Here is a 24,363-nt window from a genome sequence, read left to right on the forward strand (position 1 = left end):
TTGCAGCCCTTGTCTGTGTCCCTTAAATGGCCCTGGGTGGCCTTGTATTGTTATTTTTGACATCCACCTTCACAACTGCACAGGGGCCTCGAGGCCACACTTAGAATCCTAGATTCTTATACTGCTTAGGGGAGCCTCAGAGAAGTCCACCCAAGGAGGCTCAAGAGGGCTTAGATAACTGCCCAAGGCCACACAGCTTTTAAGTGAGGTAGGACCCAGTGTTCTTTCTATTCCAGCAGTGTTAGACATATTCCCAGAGCTTATAAGTTATGAAGTTATTCAACTTTGCTTATTTTTTTATGATCTAAAAAATTTGGCCTAAAATGCCTTTCTGATCATCTGAGCCTATTCGTTAAACTTGACTCGTCTCTCAATTTCATTGTTTGGCTTTGTGTTTTGTATTGTCCTGTTAGTACTTCTCACTGGTTGGACCAAGAGGTCAGGTGACAGCAATTAACTTATATAATGCAGTGTGTTTTTTAGGGAGAGGGGTGACAAAGTAGAGGACACTCGGGGGTCCCCACTTTTCCAAATTTGAGCAACACCACAGAATAGCACACTACTTGTTCCCTGCAAATGTGTTTGTTGATGATGCATTTCAGTAAAAAGTAAATTAAACATTTTGTTTGGCTTCTCATTTCTGATTCATGGTACTGTACTGACAGTAAAAGGCGAACAAATTTTTGGCATTTTTTTATTACATTTTGGGGATTGGACTGATAGTGGTACCTGCGGACATGATCTCGTTAGTGAGAACTTACGAACTGGAAGCAAGACATGGATGTCACTGGTGTCCCCATGAGCGCCCACGATTTAAACTGTCTTCGTAAATTCAGTGCCTGTCCCAGGACCGGACCACAAATATTCATGCTCCCTGTAACAGTGACATCTGGTGGCCCCAGAGTAATAGGACAGCAGTTGAGGCCGTGATCTGTGGATTTGGGGGAGAGAAGTTTATTTTATGTCATATAGCAGCTGCCACTCACCACAGGAGCTGCTCCCCTTTCCCTGGGAGCCCCTCCCCATGACACACTTCTCCCTGATCACCGCACATCCAGTTAGCACCTCTGGCCCAAGAACCCTTCAACATCATCCCCACTTCCTCGGGGCGCTGTCCTCCCAACTGAGCAGTGGACAAGCTAATGATAACAGCCTGCGTGGGAAGAAGTGCACTTACCTGTGGGGCCTTGTCAGCTGCCATTGGTCGTGTTAGGCCGGGCCTGGCCTGGATTCTGGTGCTCGAGGACCTGTGATTTACTGCCTCCCTGGGCAGCAGGTGGCCAGGGTATTTTTAGTGTCTGGGGCCTTTAGCAGGTTTGGGTGGGGGTAGGAAGCAAAGGTGAGGCCTCGGGGATTCAGCTCTTCCAAGGTTTAAGTTCAAAGCCTCCCACTTGTGGGGTCTCTTCCTTAACTTCCTGTGGGCTTTCAGGCTCCTGGTACAGGGGTCTTCACTTCAGAAACCATGTATGTTTTCTTGCATGTCTTTGCCTTTTTCCTTTTCCTAGCCAGTCAGGAAGCACGAGCTGGAGACTGCGATACCTTTGGGATGCCCAGGTTGTTTGGTATCTAGGAAAGCGACTGGATATTATTAACGCCCTGAGTGCATACTCATTCCATTTCAAAGCACTTGTCCGTGCAGTGTGTTATTGGATCCTCACGATGATCCCGTGAACTCTGTGGTCAGCAACTATCATCTATCTTCCTTGTACGGGAGAACCTGGTGGAGAAAGGTGAGCGATCGCCCGATGCCACAGGACGTGCACACGGTGGAACCTGAAGCTGGGCTGTCCTGGCTTTGCCACCAGCCGTGCTGAGTTAGAACCCACTTGTGTTGCTCACCAGTGTTGGGATTCAGGGGAAGATGTTTAACTTCTCTCCTTATCCCCAAACTGAGAATCGTGGTCCTTGGCACATACAGCTGTGAGGATGTCTAATAAAATACGCAATAAGCTGTTCTCATCCAAATGAAAGCTCACACGGTCAGGAGCCTGGCTGGCCCAGTCGGTCAAGCATCTGACTTCAGCTCATGTTCTCACGGTTCGTGAGTTCGAGTCCTGCTTCAGGTGAGCTTGAGCCCTGCTTTGGGTGAGCCCTGGCTTCTCTCTCTCTCCCTCTCTCTCTCTCCCACTCCCCCCTCACTCAGTTGTGCCCTCTCTCTCAAAAAAAAAAAAAAAAAATCTCACACATTTATTTGGCTTTGTATGTGTCCAGGGCCAGGCCCTAAATATATGACACTGCCGCTGCCGTCACACGAGAGACAATCTCCGAACCAACTATTAAACTCACCAGGTGCTCAAACCTGGGGCTTCCGAGCAGGCACGTCAGAGAGAGAAAAAAAGGTAAAAATGGAAAAGGCTGTGTGCCCAGATGCTTTGTCAATCGGACCCCCCGAACCTGGATTTGAGTTCCCTGGTACAACTATTTGGTGCTGCAAATGCTTTTGTGATGCCTTGTCCTTGGCATCTGTTTCCTTTCCAAGGAAAGACTCTGTCTGCGCTTCAGGGAAGAGCGGGACCCCCTGGGCTTGTCCTCTCCACAGCTGCCCCAGCATCCCTGGAGCCCAGGCATGCCTCCGTGAGCCTCGAGGTCTCCAGCTGATGGGGAGGGGCTGCTGTCAGTGTGATCCTGGTGTTTGACACCATGGATCTGTGGGCCCACTGGGTTCCAGCCTCCCGGCTGGGTGCCTACATACCTTTTCACTGGATCACTCCCTGCTTTTCTTTGTTTAGTGAGCCATTTCCCTGGGGGGTGGGCAGAATCTGTCTCGAGCCTCAGCTCATTTGCCTGTTGACCCTGAAAGCCTAAGTAGACCTAGCCAGTGAAGAGGACCTTGGCGGTCAGTGGTGGTGTTGGTGCCGACATATAAGGAACCGGGTCCTTCCCCTGTGAGTACTGGCCCCCGGTTCCCTCCCGGCCCCCATGCTGAAAGTGGTTGTTGTCCATAACTCAGTAGTTCAATGTCATATTCTGTGTAGAAAGAGTTCCATGGGTGTGATCAGTCTCTAAGATCGGTGATTCCCATCATCATATTAAGAGCTCTGAGATGTCCTCTAGTGGAAAAACCTGTTTAATTTCATCGAACCCAGGATTTCCCAAGTTTGTTGGACCATGGAGGCCTCTTTTGAAGTCAATAGCACTTCCTGTCCTTCAGATTAGAGCTCCACAGAACCCACTTTGGGAAGCATAGCTACCTCCTGAGAGCTGTCAGCTGCCTTGACTCATGGCCGCATTCCACCCCAGATGGCATCTCCTAGGATACCGATCCCTCCCCAAAGTGGACCTGAGCTCATCCCATCATGAGCCAGCCCCGGTTGGCCCATCTCCCCAGTCCTAATCCCACTCAGCCCTGGCATTCTGCCACATTCCTGTTTGCCTAATAGCCATCCTAGGGCAACAGGAGAGGAGAGAGGATTCCCCTGTGTCTTCCCATCTTCACTGTCCACTCAGATCGACACCCAGAGGGTGCAGTTCACCTTCGAGCTGGGATCCCATTGGAGAGTGATCTGCTTGTTTTTCCTGCTTTCTTCCCTTCTGCTTCCTTATCCTGTGCTCCCTGACTTCTGCTTGGAATGCCCTGGGTCTGGCAGGAGCCTTTTATTAGGTGAACAGGTCTCATACAGCTTCATTCCTGATTTGGAAGACTTTAGCCCTGGCTATCCTGGCTGGCAGTCTGAAAATGTCTTACTCCATTTTTGTTTTTTCTTAAATCCAAACCAGTTGTAGACCACAGCCCTCAAATATACCTGTCCTTCCTCTCTGGTTTTCCTCCTGTCCATAGTCCCACACAGGATTCTCACCACCCAGTCTCTCCCACCTGTCAGCCCTGGTCCAAGAAGAGCCAACACTGCTGCCTGGATGGGGATGCTTGTTATGGGCCTGGGTGTGATTAGGTCCCAGCGGGTCCTGTCCAACCAAGGTGCATTTCCCCCTCTGCTTCATGTTGGTTTCTTCCTCTCTGCTTTGTGATCATCATACTGGAGCCTCTGCTTTGAGTCCATCCCAGGATCTCTGGCCTCTGAATTCCATTGCCTGCTCTTCGCCTCTTTCTAAAACCTGCTCTCAGCACACCATCTAATCCTTGGGTTCACGTTGGATCAACGAAACATCGCCAGGATGGGAAAGAGTTTTGTGGCCAGGGACACCCCAAGAACATGTGAAATTGGAAGACCAAGGAATGTCAGAATTTTAAAGTGCAATTTCACACAACTTAAAACTGAGAAGTAGCCAATGTCACTGTGCTGTCCCCCTCCACATCCAGGGGGGCATATTCCCTTGACATGACTGCATGTATGTTGGACTCTCTTGGGTTTAAAGGGTAAAGCATACGCTTAAGTAAGGTAGGATATCTTTGCCATCTGCCATACCTTTCTGAAGCTATAACTCCTTTCCTTAGCTCATAAATGATTTAAGCTGTTTTCCTGACTCATACTTGGAATACCATCCCTGAGCATTATTTTATAAGCTTGTGAAATCTTGATATAAAACAGTTCAGTGCCTGTGTTAGTCAGCTAGTGCCAAGGGGGTAAAAAAAAAAAAAAGAAAAAAAACCCACAAAAGTCTCCTCAGTTCAATGCAACAATAAGCATTTGTCTTCAGAGCTCTGTGTGTTGTCTGGGATTTGGCTGATCTGAATTGGGCTCAGCTGGTCAACTCTGCTCCGGCTGCAATGGCTGAGTGGCTCTCCTCTCACATCAGGTCTCTGGACCACGTTGGTGGCTTTGCTCTACATGTCTCTCATCCTGTCCTCCTTAGACAGCAGACTAACCAAAGCTTGTTCTTCTGATGGCGCCGGCAGAAGCAGAAGAGAGAAGTCCCAGTGTGCAACACACTTCCATCCCTGCTGTGTCACGTCTACTACCACCCATTGGCCAAAGAAAGTCACATGGCCAAGCTCAAAGTCCCCGCAAAAGGACACTCCATCCATGATGAGGCTATAGTAAGGGAGTGGGTGGAGAAAGGAGTGAAGAACTGGGGCCGATAGTACCACCATGCTCACCTGTGGTACATAGGAAAGAGCTAAAGGGTTTCTTCTGCCCATTGCTACAGCAGCATTTTGTTGCAGAGATGCTCCAGGGAACCCAGAAGTCCTGGGAAACTCCTGAAGGTAAGTCTGAAAGGAAAAAAAAAGTGGGTGTGTGGGTGGGGGGGACAGCCCCGGTTGGCCCATCTCCCCAGTCCTAATTCCATTCAGCCCTGGCTTTCTGCTACATTCCCGTCTGCCTAGTAGCTGAGCCATCCTAGGGCAACAGGTGAGGAGAGAGGATTCTCCTGTGTCTTCACATCTTCACTGTCTAGTGATTGTTTTTCACAACAGTTCTCTCCTGGGAAGCTCTTCAAGATGCTCACAGGCTCCCTGAGCCAGAGAACCAGGACGCCACCCAGAGTGTTCCCGAGGAGTGTGGAGGGAGCAGGCAGCAGAAGGGCAACATGGCGACCAAGTAACTCTTCCATGGCTAAGGGTGGTGAGCCTTTATGCTCTGACAAATGTGCACCAACGAAAGCACTGAGGGAGTGAGAGCCCCTGGAGCCAGCCAGGTGAGGATGTGCCTTACCCAAGACAATAACTGTTTTAGCTATGTGTTCTGATGTTTTCCCTACTTTCTTCCCCCATGTTTCTGTTGCTGTTTCTTGATTTTTCAACTTTAGACACAACCTATTTTTTTCTTACCTTGGAAGATAAGAATTTAACTCTCTTGCACTCTCCCCCATTTCTACCCCACACATATATCCCTTCCCCCATATTCCCAATATAGATAGTTTGGTTAAATGAATAGTTGGTATGCATATTGTTATGAATATGAAAAAAAATTGTTCACAACTGGGCCATTTAATATACTATGGTTACATTTCTTTTCAATGCAACCTTTTGATAATTGCCCTTCTTTGCATATTTGTTTGCTTGGTTTTCCACATACTTATCAATAAGACAACCTAAACTGTCAATACTGAAAACTTCACTGACACAATCAAACATAAGTTCAACTGTCAGTTTCTTTTGTCTGATGGCTTGAGACAGCCTGCTGGGAACCATTTGTTCTCTTGCTTCCAGCTTATACAGGTTGCTATGGACGCCTCTGCATAGCTGTTGTTCTGGAAACTCCTTTGCTACCCTCTAGTGTTGAATTCCATGCTACCTGCATCCTGTGTCTTCATTTTGGTCTATCCTCTTGAGGGAGCACAACTACTCATAGCCTCCTGACAAAAGGTTCATGAGACCTTACTTGTCTGAAAATGTCATTATTCCATCTGCATGATTGATTGATAGTTTGCTTAGGTATAACATTCTAGGTTGGCAGTAATTTTCCCTCAGAATGTCTCTTTTCTTACTTTTTATTTTGAATTTAATTTTAGACTTTCAGAAATGTTGCAAAAACATTAACATTCTATGTAATGCCTTTACCGAGCTTCCCCTCATGCTAACATCTAACATAGCCATGGTACAATGACAAAAACGAAGACATTAATTTGGATACACTAGTATTAAGTGAATTACAGACTATGGATTTCATCAGTTTTCCCAATAATGTCATTTTATTTTTCCAGGGTCCATTCTAGGATCCCACATTACATCTAGTTGTGGAGTCTACTTAGTCTCTTCCAATCTGGAACAGTTCCTTAGTTTTACTTTGTCTTTCATGATCTTAACAGTTTTGAAGAATAGTGGTCAGTTATTTGGTAGAACATCCCACAATTTATATTTTTCTGATTTCTCATAATTAGACTGAGGTGACGGAATTTTGGCAAGAAATTTTTTTGCAAGAATGCCCTTCTTAGTGCATCCGATCAGGGGTGTGTGAAGGTGGTATAACTTATTACTGACGATGTTAATATTGACCACTTGGCTATATGGCTTGGGCCAGTTTTCTCCACTGTAAGTGGAGGTTTTTCTTTTCATAATTAATAAATATAGTGGTGGGCATAGTTTTTTTTATTATTATTTTACTTTAATTTCATTATAGTTAACATACAATGCTATGTTAGTTTCAGGTGTACAATATAGTGATTCAGCATTTCGTTACATCAGCCGGTGCTCATCACAAGTGCACTTCTTAATCCACATCACCTCTTTCACCCATCCCCCTCCCCCACCTTGTAACCATCTGTCTGTTCTTTGTAGTTAAGAGTCTGTTTTTTGGGTTTATCTCTCTGTTTTCCCTTTTGTTAATTTGTTTTGTTTCTTAAATTCCACATATGAGTGAAATTATATGGTATTTGTCTTTCTCTGACTGACTTATTTCACTTAGCATTATACTCTCTAGCTCCTTCCATGTTGTTGCAAATGGCAAGATTTCATTCATTTCTCTGAATGATATTCCACCACCTCTTCTTTATCCATTCATTTTTTGATGAACACTTGGACTGCTTCCATTAATTTGGCTATTGTAAACAATGCTGCGATAAACATAGGGGTGCATATATCCTTTCAAATTAGTGTTTTCATATTCTTTGAGTAAATACTCGATAATGTGATTACTGGATCATATGGTGGTTCTTTTTTAATTTTTTGAGGAACCTCTGGTGAATATACTTTAAAACTATGCAGATATCCTGTTTATCTTCAACCTTTCACACACTAATTTTAGCCTCAATTGGTGAATCTTGCCTACAACAATTATTACTGTAATGTTCTTAATGGTAATTTTCTGTTTTCCTCCTTTTACATTTGTTAATGGAATTTTTGTAAGGTAGAGCTGTCCCTTCTCTTCCATTTATTTAGTCATCCATTTATTCTTCATATCAGCATGGAATCATAGATATTTATTTTATTCTAAGGGGTATAATCCAGTTTCATTGCTAAAATTGCTCTCGGGCATCTGAGTGGCTTAGTCAGTTAAGCATCTGACTCTCTCCCCTTTCTCTGCCCCTCTCCCTATCTCTCTCTCTCAAAATGAATAAATACACATTTTAATTAATTAATTTAATTGCTCTCAGAACTTTGAAGGCCTTGCTCCATGATTCTTTAAGACTTCAGTAGAGTTATTAAGAAGTTTAATGCTATTCTGGGGCACTGGGGTGGCTCAGTTGGTTAAGCATCTGACTTTGGCTTAGGTCATGATCTCATGGTTTGTGGGTTCAATCCCCGAGTCGGGCTCTGTGCTGACAGCTCAGAACCTGGAGCCTGCTCTGGATTCTGTGTCTCCTTCTCTCTCTACCCCTCCCCCACTCTCACTATGTCTCTCTCTCTCTCAAAAGAAATAAGCATTGGGCACCTGGGTGGCTCAGTCAGTTGAGCGACTGACTTCAGCTCAAGTCATGATCTCATGTGAGTTCGAGCCCCGTGTTGGGCTCTGTGCTGACAGCTCTGAGCCTGGAGCCTGCTTCTAATTCTGTCTCCCTCTCTCTCTGCCCCTCCCCCACTCATGCTCTCTTTTTCTCTCTCTGTCTCAGAAATAAATACAAAAAAAATTTTTTTTAAATAAGCATTAAAAAAAATTGTTTTAAAAAGAAGTTTAATGCTATTCTGATTCTTGATCTGTTGTATGTGACCTGTTTTTCTCTTTTAGGATGTTCTGAAATTTCCCAGTATTAAGTTTTTGTATTTATCTTTATAAAATGTATTTGTATTGGGCCCTCTATAGACCCTTTCAAGGTAGAAATTCCTATGTTCTGGGAAATGTTCATGTTTTATTTATCTGATAATTCATCCCCTTCACTTTTTTGTATTTCTGGCATACCCATTATTCTGATGCCAAACTTTTGGACTAGTTCTCTAGTGTTCTTATGTTTTAATTTCCTGTTCTATATCCCTTATATTTTATTCTATTTTTTAGGGGATTTTTATTTCTACTTCATCTTCCAACTTTGTGTTAGATTTTTCCATGTAGATTCCAAGAACTCTTTCTTGTTATCTAAATGTTTTTTATAGCAATCTTGCCTCATGGGTGTGATATCTTTTCTTATTTCCAAGGACATATATATTTTTAAGTTCATCTTATTTTTAAGAGAGAGAGAAAGAGAGAGTGTGATCGGGGGAGGGACAGAGGGAGAGGGACAGAGAGAATCCCAAACAGGCTCCGCACTGTCAGTGTGGAGCCTTACGCAGGGCTCAATCTCATGAACTGTGAGATCATGAACTGAGCTGAAATCAAGAGTCAGTCACTTAACCAACTGAGCCACCCAGGTGCCCCTACTATTTCTAAGGATATTTATTGTTTGTGGGAAGTTTTCTTTTGTTTCCTGCAGTGATCTCTTTTTCCTGAGTTACTTTTGTTTTGTCTCTCTCTTTCATGTTGGAGGCTCTTTGTCACAAGTTCTGTCAACCTTTATTGTCTGTTTTCATTTGAGTAATGCCTTGCCCAGGACATCCACACTGTGCCAGGCATTATCCATGGCCCTCGTGAAGGGCAAAGTGTGGCTTTACAGTGGACAGATCTAGCAGTCCCTGCCTTCACCAAACTTGGCTTCACCACTAGTAAGATATGCAGATGTTATCTCCTGATGGGATGCAATATGAGGTAGAAAGCTTCACCTATAGGACTTGCCAAAAACACCTTATCTAAATGTATTCAGGCCTTTAGATCTAAATTCCAGTTGACAGAATTTACAAGAGATACAGGGACAAGTTAAATGATACCACAAGGAAACAATCAGGACCCTCCTTCAGTTAAGTGGCCTGGTCCCTTCAAAAAAGGTAACACTGTGGGGCAAATAAAAGGAAGAGGACTGTTCTAGGAAGGAGAATAAAGAGACATAATAACCAAATGCAATGACATTCTAGGAACGATGGGGGAAATTTGAATATGGATTGAATATTAGAATATATTAGGGAATTATTTTAAATTTTCTTAAGCCTGACCATGGATTATGTGTGGATTTTAATTATGTATGATGATGTCCTTATACTGAAATATGCAGGGGTGAAATATCATAATGTCTGCAGCTCATTTTCAAATGGTTCAGAGAAACAACGTATGTACACACTTCTACCTAAAGATACAGATAAAGCAAAGGGGCACTTGGGTGGCTCAGTCACTTAAGTGTCTGACTTCAGCTCAGGTCATGATCTCATGGTTCATGAGTTCAAGCCCTGCATCGGGCTCTGCACTGGTGTCGTGGAGCCTGCTTGGGATTCTCTCTCTCCCTGTCTCTCTCTGCCCCATCCACTGCTCATGCTCTCTCTCTCTCTCAAACATGAATAAACATTTATTAAAAAAAAATAAAGATAAAGCAAATATGTTAAGATGCTAACTATTGTAGAACTTAAGAGGTAGGTATATGGGTGTTCATTATATTTGGAATTTGTTCACCTTTTTCCATAATAAAAATGGAGGTGGAAAAAAAAGAAGAAGATACCAAAAAGCTGCTAGAAGCTTGTGCGAACCCTGGGTCTATGGGCAGGGCCCATCATTTGGTGAGCCCACTGTTTCATCAGAGGACCTTCAAATGTCAATGTCATGTTCCTTCTCTCTAGTTCTGTCTAGAACTCCTACAGAGCCCCCAGTCCCTGCCTGGGGTATGTAAACCTCACTGCCAGCACACGGGAATTAAATGGGGAAGGGATCTGCGCAGTCTCACCAGTCAATTCACAATCTTTCACTGAATTCTCCTGTTTTCATAGGTGTCTCACACCATCCTCAACTGGGTAATGCCTCCAGAAAATAAACCAACAGCATCCTACCAGGGAGCACAGGGACAGTTGCCTGGCATGAGTAAAATAGTGAAGGAGTCTGAGGGTCTGTCTCTGCATATGGGCTTCCCAGCAATTCCGTTTTCAGCCCCATTTTGAACCTCCCTGGTATTTCAAGTCTGGAGATCGCTTGGGGTTTGGTGCAGCTAATCACTTGCTAATCACTGTGAGGCTATAGAGCGTGGTCTCTGGGCCACACCTCTGCAGCTTCTGCTGTGTGACCTGGGCAAGTTATCTAACCGGTCTGTGCTTCATCTCCAAAATCAGGGCACAAATTCTAGCATTGTTGGGGGATTATATGACTTAATGCACCTTCAACACTTAGACTAGAGCTTAGCACAGAGGAAGTCCTTTGAGCTACACACACACACCCCAAAGCCCAGCCAACTTAGGTTTCCACTTTGTCTGGTCTATGAGATCACTTTCCATCTTCCATAATAGTATTGCTATCTCAAGCCTGCTACCCTCTCTTCCGTTTTCTTTGTCCTTGTGGGGTTTGGCCTTTTTTTTTTTTTTTTCTTTTTTTTTAATCCCTTTGCCCTCCTGCTGATGAGGTTTGGGCAGATAGTAGAGTTACATGTATGTTGTATTTCAAAACCTTAAACCGCAAGTCTCCACAGCTTTCTTTCTTTGTCCCTGCTAATGACCCCCTTCAGGTAGTATATTAATCATATTCTAGGCTGAATTCGCTGGAGTGTTTCAAGCAGAGCCTGGGGAGTGAGTGTCCAGGCTTTTCAATCAGGTCTGGAACTAGCTCTTAATGTTAATCTAGAAAATGGCTGAGAAGTGCCCCAAGATGAATCTACTGGTTGAACTCCCTTCTGAAATCTGAGTCATCACCACTGGCTGAGGGGAAGGAAGGGCTCATGGCATGACAGGCCACCTCAAAGCTTGTGTAAGAACCTTGTGACCCACGGCTGTGTCAGAACAAAAACAACCAGCGGTCTTCTCACCCCCGCAGCCCAGAGCTCTTGATTCCTAGGGATCATCTGATCCCTGGAGAACTTAATCTTATCCCTAAGTGGTAGAAGGGTGGATCTTTGTGAATGTCTTACTTGAAGAGTTTCGAATGCTGGTTTAAAAGAATGAACTCCCTCCCCAGCTAAGATCAGGCCCATGGAATTCTGTGAGCTTCAGTTCTTCCGCCTGGGTCATGGTGTTGGCTGCACTTGGAGAAGCCCTGCTCAAAGTGCAGGATACAACTGAGGAAAAAGTGGCTTTTCCAATTAAAGAATGACGCTACCTTCTGGCTACTTGTCTCTTTTACTTTAGCACACTCTACTGACAGAAGTAAAAGTGTTTGGACTACTTATTTTCCATTTTCCATCCCCCACCCTTGTCTACTCTGCTCTACACCCTGGGAGGCCAAACTCTGATGGAGATCATGGGAGGGTGGGAGGAAGGAGAATCCAGATTGTTAATCCCCTGCTCACTCTCCATTCCAGAGGGATGTTCCCAGGCTAACCAGTCAGCTCTTCACTCCTGGGCTCAGGGCCATCTTTTCTAAGTAAGAAAAGGTGAGAAGGTGGCAGTCCCACGCACCCAGACCTTCCCTCGGGGGCCTTCTTTCTGCACACAGTAGGTCCTTGCTGCGGGAACAATGAGAGGCATGTGGCCCACATTCACATGGCCTCAAGCAAAGTTGTGAAGTTCCAGCTTTTTCCTTTCTGGGAGCACTTCTTATGTTTTTCAGCTGTTCTCAACTTTAAGCTTTGCTTTCTTAGCAAAACCTCTCCTGCAAAGATCTTGAGAATTCATTCCCATTAAAGTGCAGATAACTAACTATCCTTGCTGCCCTTCTCCTGGTAAATTTTCTTTTAAAAACTAAGTCCAAAGGATGAACCTGTAAACGTAGAATTTCAAAGACTAGTGGAATTGAGTGTGGGATTCAATTTCCAGTCTTCTGAAATCATTCCTATGCATTCAACCTACTAGCCTTTATAAGAGGAGGGTGCATTTAAATGTGGTGAACAAAGCATAATGCATAAACTTGTCCAATAACTATGTTGTACACCTGAAAAAATGTAGCATTGTGTGTCAGCTATACTCAAGTAATAAAAAAATAAAGTGCATGGAGGAGATACTAATTCTAGGCTTCCAGTGCTCATAGTGAAAGTGCTCTGGGCCAGGAAGGGGCAGAAGAGAAGCACTGAAATAGAGATGTTAGTAGATGTGGTAAGAAGGCAGATGGAGGCTAAGTGTCCAGAGTTTCAGAATTCAGAAGAGCTATCTTGCTGTCTTTTGACCTCAGTCCCATTCCTTCCCCCACCCCCCAGCCACTCTCTCACCAGCAGTGACACCCTCTTTACTCCAGAACAAGTCTGGGTCTGGAAAATCCTAAGGGTGGCAGAAGGGATCTGCAAGAAAAGTCTGGGCCCCCAGAACTCTGTGTTTCATATGCATTTTAGCATGACTTCATTGTCCCACATCGAAAGGTAGACTACATGTTAGAGGCCAGGGACCACGTGTCTCCTTCGTCCTGTAGCTCTTGTACATAGTTCAGTGCTTTGCACATAGTGGGTGCTCAAGAGATGCGAGTTGACTACATGGACGCATTACCACACTGAATTCTCACAAGAACTTTGTGAGGTACCCCCTATTATCATTCCCATTCTGTAGATGAGGCAGCTGGAACTTCATCGGGTTAAAAAATCTGCCCCAGGTTACGCAGTTGGTGAGGCACAGAGCTGGTGTACTAGTCAGTTCTGACTGACTTTATGGCCAGACTCCAAGCCAGCGCACTTGACTGCATTTAGACAATACCGATTTGAGCAAAGTTGGGGGGGGGGGCGCGGTGCTGTAGCCCCATCTTGGTAGTGATTCTCTCATGGAAGAATTTTTGTAACCCTGAAAATCTTTATGTACATTTCTTTATATTCTTTATATTTTCCCTCCTGGTTAGGTTAACATTTAATGAAGTTTGTGGAATTCAAAAAGGTAGGTAAAAATGGCAAAATGACATAGTGTCAATGTTCATAATCTGGAGATAATTTATAATCATGATGCCTCCTTTTATTTGAAGAATTGGAAATGCTTTTATGAGAATTAATTTGTTTAGATTTGTGATTTCGTGCTTGAAGTAGGTTGCAAAAATATCCACATGGATGTTTCCAGGCTCCAAATTGTGGCAGGGGTGGGGGGAGGGGGGTCAGGGGAGGGAGAAGGATTCATTATGAGGTCCTAGCTTGAAATCTGAGGCAGAACAATGCCATTTCTTCATGGAAAAGTTTTAAATACTTATGCTCTGTAGCTACATAGCCAAATTTCCTTGGGGGTGAATGTGTCAGAGGAGTGGAAATCAAGACAATGAGGTAAAAATGAAAGACTCCTTTTTTTTTCCTTTCTAAAATTATTTTGTTTTTCCTCAGCTGCTGCTTTTACGAGCCGTGTGGGAAAGGGATGCAGGGGTCACGCCTCACCACACCAAGAAATCCTTCTCTCAGTAAGTTGAAGGCAGTCACAGGTTTCCATGATCTTGTGAGAGGAGAATGCCATGGGTCATACTGAACTCATGTTCCTCGTTCCTGATTAAGTGTCCTCTAGAAACCTTCTAGCATGCATTCCGGTTGATTACCCCTTACCAATGTTATTGTACTCATCATGGGTGCAACCAGAAGTTCACAGAGCCAAACCAATGGGAGCTGTTGGGGAAATATAATTAAAATCAAATCTCTTGCCAACCCAGAAAACCTCTCCACAAAGGTAGTAGAGAAAGAAAACAGTTTCCTTTTTTTAAAAAAGGTTTTTTTAATGTTTATTTTGGAGAGAGACAGAATGCGAGTGGTGGAGGGGGTAGAGAGAGAGGGAGACACAGAATCTGAAGCAGGCTCCAGGCTCTGAACTGTCAGCACAGAGCCCGACATGGGGCTGGAACTCACGGACTGCAAGACCATGGCCTGAGAAGTCAGATGCTTAACCAACTGAGCCACCCGGGCACCCCAAGAAAACAGTTTTCTTACTGAATAAGCATTCAACCAGAATGTGATGTGCATCATAGGCAATTGGCTAGAGATTGCAAAGACAAGAAGGAATCTCACTCTTTTAGACGGCTAGGCAGTCACACAACCTATTACCGACATAATAACCAGTCCTCAAGTTAGAGGACTTAACAGCACCATTTGTCACTCAAGGTTCATCCTAGATTTACCTGGTAATTGGGGTCACCATCTGTTAGGTAATTGGCTTTAACCTAAAGAGAAACAAACTTCTCAGATCTTTATGACAGGAGGTGGTTTTGCAACTTGGAGGGAGGCACCTGCCTAGTTAGGCTCCTACCCTCCTACAGAGACTGAGAGATAGGTCCCGTCTCCCTTGATGATGACATTTCAAAGGGATTGGTCCCAGATCATGGAGAAAGACGTTCCTGAGTCCTAAAGCTGGCAACAGCCTTAGCTTTTTAAAAGGATTTACATACATTTCACAGGGTACCTGGGTGGCTCAGTCAGTTAAGCGTCTGCTCAGGTCATGATCTCGTGGGTTCAAACCCCGTGTCGGGCTTTGTGCTGACAGCTCAGAGCCTGGAGCCTGCTTTGGATTCTGTGTCTCCCTCTCTCTCTCTGCCCCTCCCCTGTTCCCGCTCTCTCTCTCGCTCTCAAAAATAAATAAACATTAATAAAAAATTTTGAAAAGGATTTACATACATTTCAAAGAGATGGAGGAAAGAACTTACAAATTGTCTGAAGTAAATGCTCTAAGAAAAGGGATGCAGGGAGACATCTCTTATTTTCAACAGGGACAGTTAAGCTTCCTATTTTGAATTTGTATTTGCCCTCACAGGCAGCATAGGTTGGCCTCTCTACCTCCTGTTCATTCAGGGACTCTCCCATCTTGTGCCAGGCTCTGCAGAAAAAGGCACATGCTCATCATTCATAGCTCATTCATAGCTCATCATTGCTTTTTGACTTCCATCTGTCTGAAGGCTGGGCCTGGGGCTTCTGGAAGGGAGTGCCCCACCCCCATTCTCCACTCACTCTGCCAAGTTGTGTCATTTTGGTTCTGAGGAAGGTGCAAGTCTTGTGTGAGGGGACCTCACCACCCCACCTGAGGTTGGGGCAGGGACACTTGAAGTGTCGATGTGTGTTTTAAATCCTTGAGGACAAGAAGGAAAGACAGGGTCCTGGATCACCCACATGCGGGGCATGGGTGCCTGGTCCACACGGAGGGACACAACTACCCCACCTCAGCAGTAGGAGGCACATGTTGTAGACCAGTGCGGACGGACCACTGAAAACCACAACATAGCAGAACCGAGTCAAAACCAAACCCTGCAGCTCACTTGGCAAAGGATGGATTCTGACCAAGGGAGGAAGGAGAAAACCCTTCCAAATCGGTGAGCCAGAAAGGGAGAAACTCAGCCTCACGTTCAGATGGGTAAGCAGCTCTCCAAACTAGAACAGTTCTCCCTGTACACAGTGTTACAGAAAGAGAAAGACCAGAGTCATTTTAATATAAGAAAATAGACACCTGCTGTTCTGCATGTAGAGCTACATCTGCTGGCACACGTTCCTGCTCCTTCACTCGCTCTTGGGGACTAGTGGGAGGCTGACGGATCTGAAAGGTGCGGGGCAATTGGAACAGGCCAAACACCTCTCAGGTAAGGACAGCACCATTCAAAACAAAACAAAACATATATATGTATATATATATACACATATGTGTGTGTGTGTGTGTGTGTGTGTATATATATATATATATATATATATATATATATATATATGTAATGAATATGTATGTGTATCTCTGAGCAGAAGAGCAGGAGGGAAAACCTTCCACCTGCCCCCCTGCCTCCCGCTTCTGTGGCCCTGGAGGGTGCTGGCCTGTCTCAGGCGGGGAAGCAAGGGCTGAGGCTCCCCTCCTGACTACTGACTGACCTACTTGTCAGTTGCCAGTAAGAAAGGGAGTGTGATTCCCAGTAGTAAGGGCTCTCCTGGACCTAGTGTCACTTTTGCTTCTGGACAGGCAAGACTATCTCCCCCATGGTCCTCAGGGAAGGCCCTGAGAAAGGATGGAGTCCCACCCTCCCTCCAGCACCACCAGTGTTAACAAGTGGAAGCAGAAGGAAGGATGGGCGCCCCCTGGCACCCTCCTTTCAGGCACTGGCTCTGGGCGCCATGGCTGCTCTCAACGGCTGCCTTCGGGGGCTTGGCCTCTCCTGAGGTCCCCTAGCACACCCTGCTACGTCCTCACTTAGCCTTCTCTCTCCTGCTAGGACTAAAATGCAGGTGGTTCTGAGCATGACATGTTCCAGAAACAGCACAGATGACTTTTTCCTGTTGTTTGTACTACAGAGGATGCCTGACGTGCAGGTTTGTCCTGGCGTTTTGGCTCCCGAGCTGACCAACCTCCTGGAGCTCTCATTTTGAGGATTTCATTCTGGACAGTTCAGAGGGCCTGAGGACTCCCTGCCAGCTCATCCAGTTCAGTAGCTTCAGTCAGCTATTCATTTCTCACCCAGATGCTTAATGAGCAGCCCTCAGTACCTAATATTGTTACAGGCTTCCAAGAGGATCAAAGGCTGTAAGGCATCCCCTGATCTCTAGGAACTTAGACCATACTTGTGGAGGCCACATGTCCACACATGGAACAGCCCCACTTCAGGCACTGAGAAGGGGGTCAGCACCATGAGAGTTCAGGAAGGGGGGTGAACATGGGCTGAGGTATCCAGGCAGAGCCTCCTGCAGAGGTGGGACCTGAGGGTCCTTAAAATCATGGGCAAGGTTCAAACAGGAAGACATCCTATGCCAAGCAGGGGTTTGGGAGGCTTCCCTAAGGTTGTGTGACCCTGGAGGACCCTGCCACGCTAGCATCCCTCATGTAAGTACAAGGACCGCCCGTTGACACGGAAACTCGAAGGGCTGGAGAACATGCACAGAGGGGCATCGGAAAGCCAAGGAAGGTGCTGCGGGACCTTGCGTCCTGTGGGATTCCCATGCTCATGTGAGGCGAACGTCTCAGAAGCTGGTGAGGTAGAAGGCTGGCAGAACTGCCCTTGCTCTCTGAGGCTCTCAACCTCACCTTCCAGCCAGAGGATTGTATAGTGAACATTCCAGAACTCACCTGCTGGGTAATCGTCTGTGACATTCCTTCCTTCCAAGCAGAGACCAGCAGGGAGTTACGGTCAACACTACCTGGGCATGGTTCTTAACAATATTTTGCTTTGTTATCCTTCTTCCCAAATCTTATCCAAGGTGGGGTGATGAGAGGAGTTCTCCTGGGGCTTGTTAAGAGCACATCTGCCTTCAAGGATTTGGGACTGTCAGCATGTACCACCTGCTGGCCCCTTGTCCACTCTTTTTGATCTAAGCAGGGAACATACATTTGGAGCTGGACAAGAGCATGGTGCGTCCTGGTGTCAGAAAGGAGACTGGCGATTGTCAAGAGAAGAGAGACAAATGCCATAGTCTGATGGCCGCTGTGGTGACGGGATGTCTGTTTGCACCAGCAGGGCCAAGCGTGTGCGTGTCAGGCAAAAGAACCCCGGTCTCCCTCTGTAACTTGCCTTCCTGCCTCAGGATCCTGTCTCCACCCAAAGTCAGCTACCCAAGCTATTTTCCTAAGTACAGATCTCCCTGCCATATATCAAAACAGTTCAAGACACAGGTCATGGCTGATGGACACTTGCCCATTACAGAGATACAGAAATGTTGGGTAAACTATTACCAAAACCATTGTATTTTAACACACACTGTCCTTGAACAAAAGAAGGGATATCCTCAAGTGGCAGAAATGAAGACAAATCACAGCCAAAGCAGTTAAGTGTAAGCTGGGAGCCTGGAGTCCCTGGAGATATGAAGGAAGCCAAGTTTAGGCTCTAGGAACTGGGCTAGTTGTAACACCTACATGGGAACAGGAGGTATGGCCTTAGGCTTGCTTGGAAAAGAGAAAATGTTGATCTGAGCTCAGTAGAAAAGCAAGATTATCAAAGAGACACCCCTTCCTTAAAAGGAGATTGGGAAATGCTACCCACTAAAAGAAGTATGAGGAAGCAAATGATCTATCTTGGGACAGGAGTACAAAAAAAAAAGAAAAAGAAAGAAAAAGAAAAGAAAGAAAAAGAGGGGCGCCTGGGTGGCTCAGTCGGTTGAATGGTTGAATGTCTGACTTCGGCTCAGGTCATGATCTCGCAGTTCATGAGTTTGAGCCCCGCGTCCAGCTCTGTCTGACAGCTTGGAGCCTGGAGCCTGCTTTGGATTCTTTGTCTCCCTCTCTCTCTGCCCCTTCCCCATTTATGTTCTGTCTCTGTCTCTCTCTCTCTCTCTCTCTCTCTCTCTCTCTCTCTCTCTCTCAAAAATAAATAAACATTAAAAAATTTTTAAAAAAAAAGAAAGAAAAAGAAGAGAGAAAGAAGAAAGAAGGAAAGAGTCACCTGTCAGAAATTGAATCACTAGGGCCTATGCCATGCATGGGCACAGAATCCAGATCGATGCCACCCATGAGGCCCATGGGCCCTGAAGCAGAGAAACTAACATAATGTTTGATCTAAAACAGGTGAAACCTCCAGGAGCCTAGTAGATACTAAGGTGAAACCACTCTGTGTAGAAACACTGTCACAACCCAGGGCACATGGAGTCACACAGGAAAAACAAATCCTCCCGAAGATGAGCTCACAATACAAAGTGACAAATCACATGAGGAAAGGAGGCTCTGTGCGTGGGAACCAGCAATTGCATCCAGCAGGGCATTCACCATCTCAAGGACTGTAGGTCATAGAACCATCTGGAAGAAACTATAAACACATCCACACCCAGCACTTCAAGAGCAGAACCCAGCAGTTCTGGCCCCATCCCAACTTGTTCCTCTTGTGTCCATCTTCTCAGATCATTTGGATCCCTCCTGTCACATACACTCAAAATCTTGAGCCGTTTTCAAATTCTTCTTCTCTCAGCTTTTACCCTTAAAACTGGCTTTCAATTTCCCATCTCTTTCCCTCCTCTCCAGTGTTACTGTGAAGGCCACCTAGCGGGTCTTCCTGCCTGCCTGCCTCCAGTGTCTCCCTTCTGTTTATTCCACCGTCGCACTGCCACTAAGTTATCTTCCTAAATGGCAAGTCCAGCGGTTTCACTTCTCTGAGCCAGATTACAAAAGTCCAGACCTTCCCCAACTTGGACTTGAGTTCTTTCCAGTTTTGTTTCCTATTATAATACACCCACCCCTCACCCCAGCCTCCTGCTGGGGCCACTCCAGCTTACTTGTTCTTCCTTCACTCCCCCTTACGCCTCCAAGCAGCCTCCTCCCTTTGACTAGGCTGCTCCTCTCGTAAATCTGCTGAAGGTCAACCTTGGCTTAAACCTTCTAGAAACATGTCCTGGAAGAATACAAGTATCATTTGGGCTAGACTTATCTGGTTTCAAATTCCAGATCTGTCACTTAATAGCTCTGTGCCTCAAGCAAGTCGCAACCTCTCCCAACCTCAGTCTCTAATTATGCCAAATGAGAATGATACCTACTTTGCAGAGTTGAGAGAATGTCAGATAATCTATGGAAAGCCCCGAGCACAGAACTTGGCCCCAGTGAGTGTTCAATCAACAGTTGCTGAATTGAGACTCTATCTGCATTTTTATGGGAGTTTTGTCTTATTGCTTTCTTAGCCAGAGCTCCATGAGGGCCAAGGCCTTGTCCAATCTGTCTTTGCATCTTTGCACTTTCCTGTGTCTGACACAGGAAAACCGTCTACTGACAAGTACTGGAAAGAACTCGGCATGACTAACCTGATGTTAGAAGGGAAGAATTTGAGTAGGAGGACCGGGTGGATCTCAGATGTTGGAGAGGTATTGAGGGCCCATTTATACTGTGTCACTCCAGACAGGGAGCTATAAGGAGCATAGTTGTAGCCCAGGGTAGCTCCAACACGTAGAGCTGTTTAACATGAGAGCACGTGTCAAATATAAGCTGCTGGCCATTAAAAACTCAGATTATAGGGGTGCCTGGGTGGCTCAGGCGGTTAAGCGTCCGACTTCAGCTCAGGTCATGATCTCACGGTTTGTGAGTTCGAGCCCCATGTCTGGCTCTGTGCTGACAGCTTAGAGCCTGAAGCCTGCTTTGGTTTCTTTTTTTTTTTTTTTTTTTTATGTTTATTTATTTTTGAGACAGAGAGAGACAGAGCATGAATGGGGGAGGGTCAGAGAGAGGGAGACACAGAATTGAAACAGGCTCCGGGCTCTGAGCTGTCAGCACAGGGGCCCGATGCGGGGCTCGAACTCACGGACCGCGAGATCGTGACCTGAGCGAAGTCGGCGCTCAACCGACTGAGCCACCCAGGCGCCCCCTGCTTTGGTTTCTATGTCTCCCTCTCTCTCTCTCTGCCCTCCCCTTCTTACGCTCTGTCTCTCTCTCTCTCAAAAAATAATAAATAAAACCCTCAGATTATAGAAACTATTCCTGGGTTGGATGATGGATAAGACCAGGTCAGTGATTCTTAACTTTTACGAGTCACAAAATGGATCTTCTTCCCCACCCCACCCCCAAAACAGGTTCCAAGCATAATATTTTGCAAATAATTTCAGGAGCTTTGTGGTTCCTAGGTTAAGATCACCTGAAAACCCTTGTAGGATGCTGTGTTCAACTTTCTTTTTTACTATTAATAATGAGAAAGAAGCATTTCTGTTGCATGTGTTTTCAAAATTCACACTTGACATCTAAAGGGCCTGGCTCATAACTAAAAACTCAGTGCCTTTTGTCCAAATTCAATGTTCTATACATTTTTTAAAATTAAATGAATGAATTAATGAAATCTTTGATTAATCTGATCTTTAAGGGAAAATGTGTGCTGTAAGAAGAAAAGAAGGAAAAAAAAGACAAAAATGAAACGCTTTAGACAAAGACCAATATAGGATGATAAAAGGTAGAGAAGAGGGGCGCATGGGTGGCTCAGTTGGTTAAGTGACTGACTCCTGATTTTGGTTCAGATCATGATCTCATGGTTTGTGGGTTTGAACCCTGTGTCAGTCTCCACACTGACAGTGTGGAGCCTGCTTAGGATTCTGTCTCTCCTTCTCTCTCTGCCTCTCCTTTGCCCTCTCTCTCTCTCTCTCTCAAAATAAATAAATAAACTTAAAAAAAAAAAAGGTAGAGAAGAATTAATCAGCGTCAGAGAAAAGGATAAATTTTGGAAGGTCTTAACTCCAGCCTCTTGCCCAGGGCTCAGTGCCCCTGTGAACTTCTAAACCCAAGACTCTGTGGGGGCAGAGTCGCCTACTCAATTCTGCTGGTCCTGGCTGCTGGCACTCAGAGTGATCTCGGCATATACCCAGACGCTCCCAGGGAAAAATCACTCATAAGATTGTGACCATGTCCAGAAGATATTCTAATCTGATTTTGAAACCTCATTCCCTCTGTGAATTTAGATCTTAATTACCATGCAACCATTCATTGTTCTATTGTTACAATTGCTCGGTTCACCCTTGGTCATGAGTTATTAAATGAAGTGTGTGGAGGCATTTTTTGCCCCTTAGGGTATTATTATTCAAAGAAGAGTTGATTTTCTTATTTTTTCTTTGTAATTAAAAAAATTTTTTAATGTTTATTTTTGAGGCGAGTATGAGCAGGGGAGGGGCAGAGAGAGGGAGAAACAGAATCTGAAGCAGCGTCCGGGCTCTGAGCTGTCAGCACGGAGCCTGACATGGGGCTTGAACCCACAAACCATGAGATCATGACCTGAGCTGAAGTTGGACGCTCAACCAACTGAGCCGAAGTTGGACGCTCAACCAACTGAGCCACCCAGGTGCCCCATAGTTGATTTTCAACATAAACACTAGTGACAACAAGCTTCAAGAGGAAAATATCCTGTCCAAGCACAGAAGGACTTCTCGTCTGATAAACTGAGCTTAAGATTCTTAAGGCCCAGCTGATTCTTTCAGGTCGTATCAGCAAAGATATGCTGCTGTGCCCGGATCGCGTCTTCCTGTTCTCCCCACTCCCTGCCCCGCCTGTGCTCACGTAGACACGCAGTGGCTGCGGGATTTCAGGAGGCTCCTCAGGCTCTGTAGGGCCTCTGGCAGCCCAGCGCCAGTGAGGGCACTGCAGGCCCGAAGCTCCCAGCTGCGGTCCTGGAACCTCTCCAGGCCCAGCCTCTCTCGGATCTCCAGCAGCGGCAGGGCATCTGGCGCCTCCTGCTTGTTGGCCAGTACCAAGAAAGGGACGCTGGCCATGTGTGGGTCGTCCAGGACTTCCATGAGCTCAGCCACTGCCTCGGGTAAGCGGGCTTCATCTGTGCTATCCAGCACATACACGAGGACATCCGTGCCTTCCAGGTGGTCCTTCCAGCTGGCCCGGAGCTGGGTCTGCCCCCCCACATCCCAGAGAGTCAGAGACACGTGCCCCGGTGCTTCCAGAGGCTCCACATTGAAACCAACAGTGGGCAGGGTCTCCACCATCTGGTGGCCCTTCAGTTTGTACAGGAGCGTGGTCTTGCCTGCTGAGTCGAGGCCTATCATCACCACCTGGGCCTCTGCCTTGTGATCTCGGGAATTCACAGAACCCATGGTGGCCACTGCTAACCCCTAGGGGAGAAAGGCCAGGTGCGCACATAAGCCATTCTTTTCTGAGGGAACACACATGCATCCAGGCAAATGGAAGAAGAGGCTCTACTCCCAAAGTAGGAAGTGTTTATACAAGGTCAGGTTTCAAACACAGGCCTGGGCTCTGAAAGGGCCAGGAAGTAAGGGCATATGAGTCACCATGAGCTGACCTATCTCGGGAAGGTGGGGAGGGAGCTGAGTCAAAGAGGGTAGGGCCCCCTGGAAGACTCCGAATGCGGGCTCACTTTCCTTGGTAGTTAAAGCAAAGAGGCAAAAGAAGTTCTAGTTGGACATAACCTAGTTCAATAGAAATGACTAAAAGATGGCTTCAGCTCTTGCTCGTCTGTGGCTTCCAGGCTCTATTTTCCTCCTGTAAGCCTAAACCCTGAAACGGAAGCTAGCTTGAGTTCAGTGCACGCAGTGAAGAGTCCAATCGGCTCATATAAGCTTCTGCCTCTGGAACTCTCCTCAGGACCAGCACCGTGTCCGGTAAACAGTGGCTATTTATAAATACTGTCGCCTGGGGACAAATTTACAAGTTGGGGCAAAGTGGTTTCCTCCATTGCCTCATCAAGGTAAATTACCTCTAGAGCACGACTCACGTTCCTCAAGAATCCGTTTCTAAAACCAAGACCTGTTCCCGACTTAGGGGAAACCTGGCTGGGACAGGGGAAGGGACATCTGTCCCCCAGGGGTATATTCGGGCTGCCCCTTCAGGAAAATAAGACAGGTTCTGTTCCTTCCTTATGCCGGGGTGGGGGGTGGGGGGTACGAGGAAAATGAAAGTTACCTCTGTTACTAGACTGTGGCTGAAAAAGCTCCTCCTCTGTGGCCGTCTGCCCGCATCCAGCTGCAGCTGCTCTGTCCTCGTCCTGTTGTGTCCCAAGAGTGAGATGTGAAGGAAATGCAGTGACCGTTGCTGGTTCTCCTTTCCCACTTCCTTTCCCAGGTGGTCGGGGGCGGGGCAGGCTCATCAGCCCCTCCCTTAGTCCCCCCTGGACTCCCCTGGCGGTCCTGCTGGGGACGTGCCACAGAGATGTCCCCAGTTCCTCAGCTCTTGATAGAGCAAAGTCTAACACCAACCCCGTTTCTTAGCTCAGAAACACATGCCTTGATGTTTTTTCTGGAGCCTGGAGATTCTTTTTTTTTTTTTTTTTTTTTAACCATTTATTTATTTTTGAGAGAGAGAGAGAGAGAGAGACAGAGCACGAGTGCTGGAGG

General features: G+C 46.0%; 1 protein-coding gene across 3 annotated transcripts; it reads right to left on the minus strand.

Annotated features, from left to right (window-relative positions):
- Positions 1–554: 554 nt before the first annotated feature.
- On the minus strand, positions 555–24,291 carry ARL11 (ADP ribosylation factor like GTPase 11). Of its 3 annotated transcripts, XM_042965649.1 has the most exons (3): positions 23,933–24,290; positions 4,997–5,110; positions 555–931 (listed from the first exon to the last, which is right to left on the minus strand). In XM_042965649.1, exons 1-3 carry the CDS (start codon positions 24,114–24,116, stop codon positions 747–749), a joined length of 483 nt encoding a protein of 160 aa, XP_042821583.1. In that variant the 5' UTR covers positions 24,117–24,290; the 3' UTR covers positions 555–746. The 3 variants fall into 3 exon arrangements, with proteins under 3 accessions (XP_042821583.1, XP_042821647.1, XP_007097774.1); XM_042965713.1 differs by lacking the exons at positions 555–931; positions 4,997–5,110 and adding an exon at positions 18,928–20,482 and having other exon boundaries at positions 23,933–24,291; XM_007097712.3 differs by lacking the exons at positions 555–931; positions 4,997–5,110 and adding an exon at positions 22,531–23,124 and having other exon boundaries at positions 23,933–24,256.
- Between the last annotated feature and the right edge of the window lie 72 nt (positions 24,292–24,363).

The sequence above is a fragment of the Panthera tigris genome, chromosome A1 (assembly GCF_018350195.1).
Source record: "Panthera tigris isolate Pti1 chromosome A1, P.tigris_Pti1_mat1.1, whole genome shotgun sequence".
Classification (NCBI taxonomy): domain Eukaryota; kingdom Metazoa; phylum Chordata; class Mammalia; order Carnivora; family Felidae; genus Panthera; species Panthera tigris.

Bases quoted from the DNA above. Each gene is read 5' to 3' on its own strand.
- ARL11 (XM_007097712.3), bottom strand. From the start codon at position 23,106: ATGGGTTCTGTGAATTCCCGAGATCACAAGGCAGAGGCCCAGGTGGTG.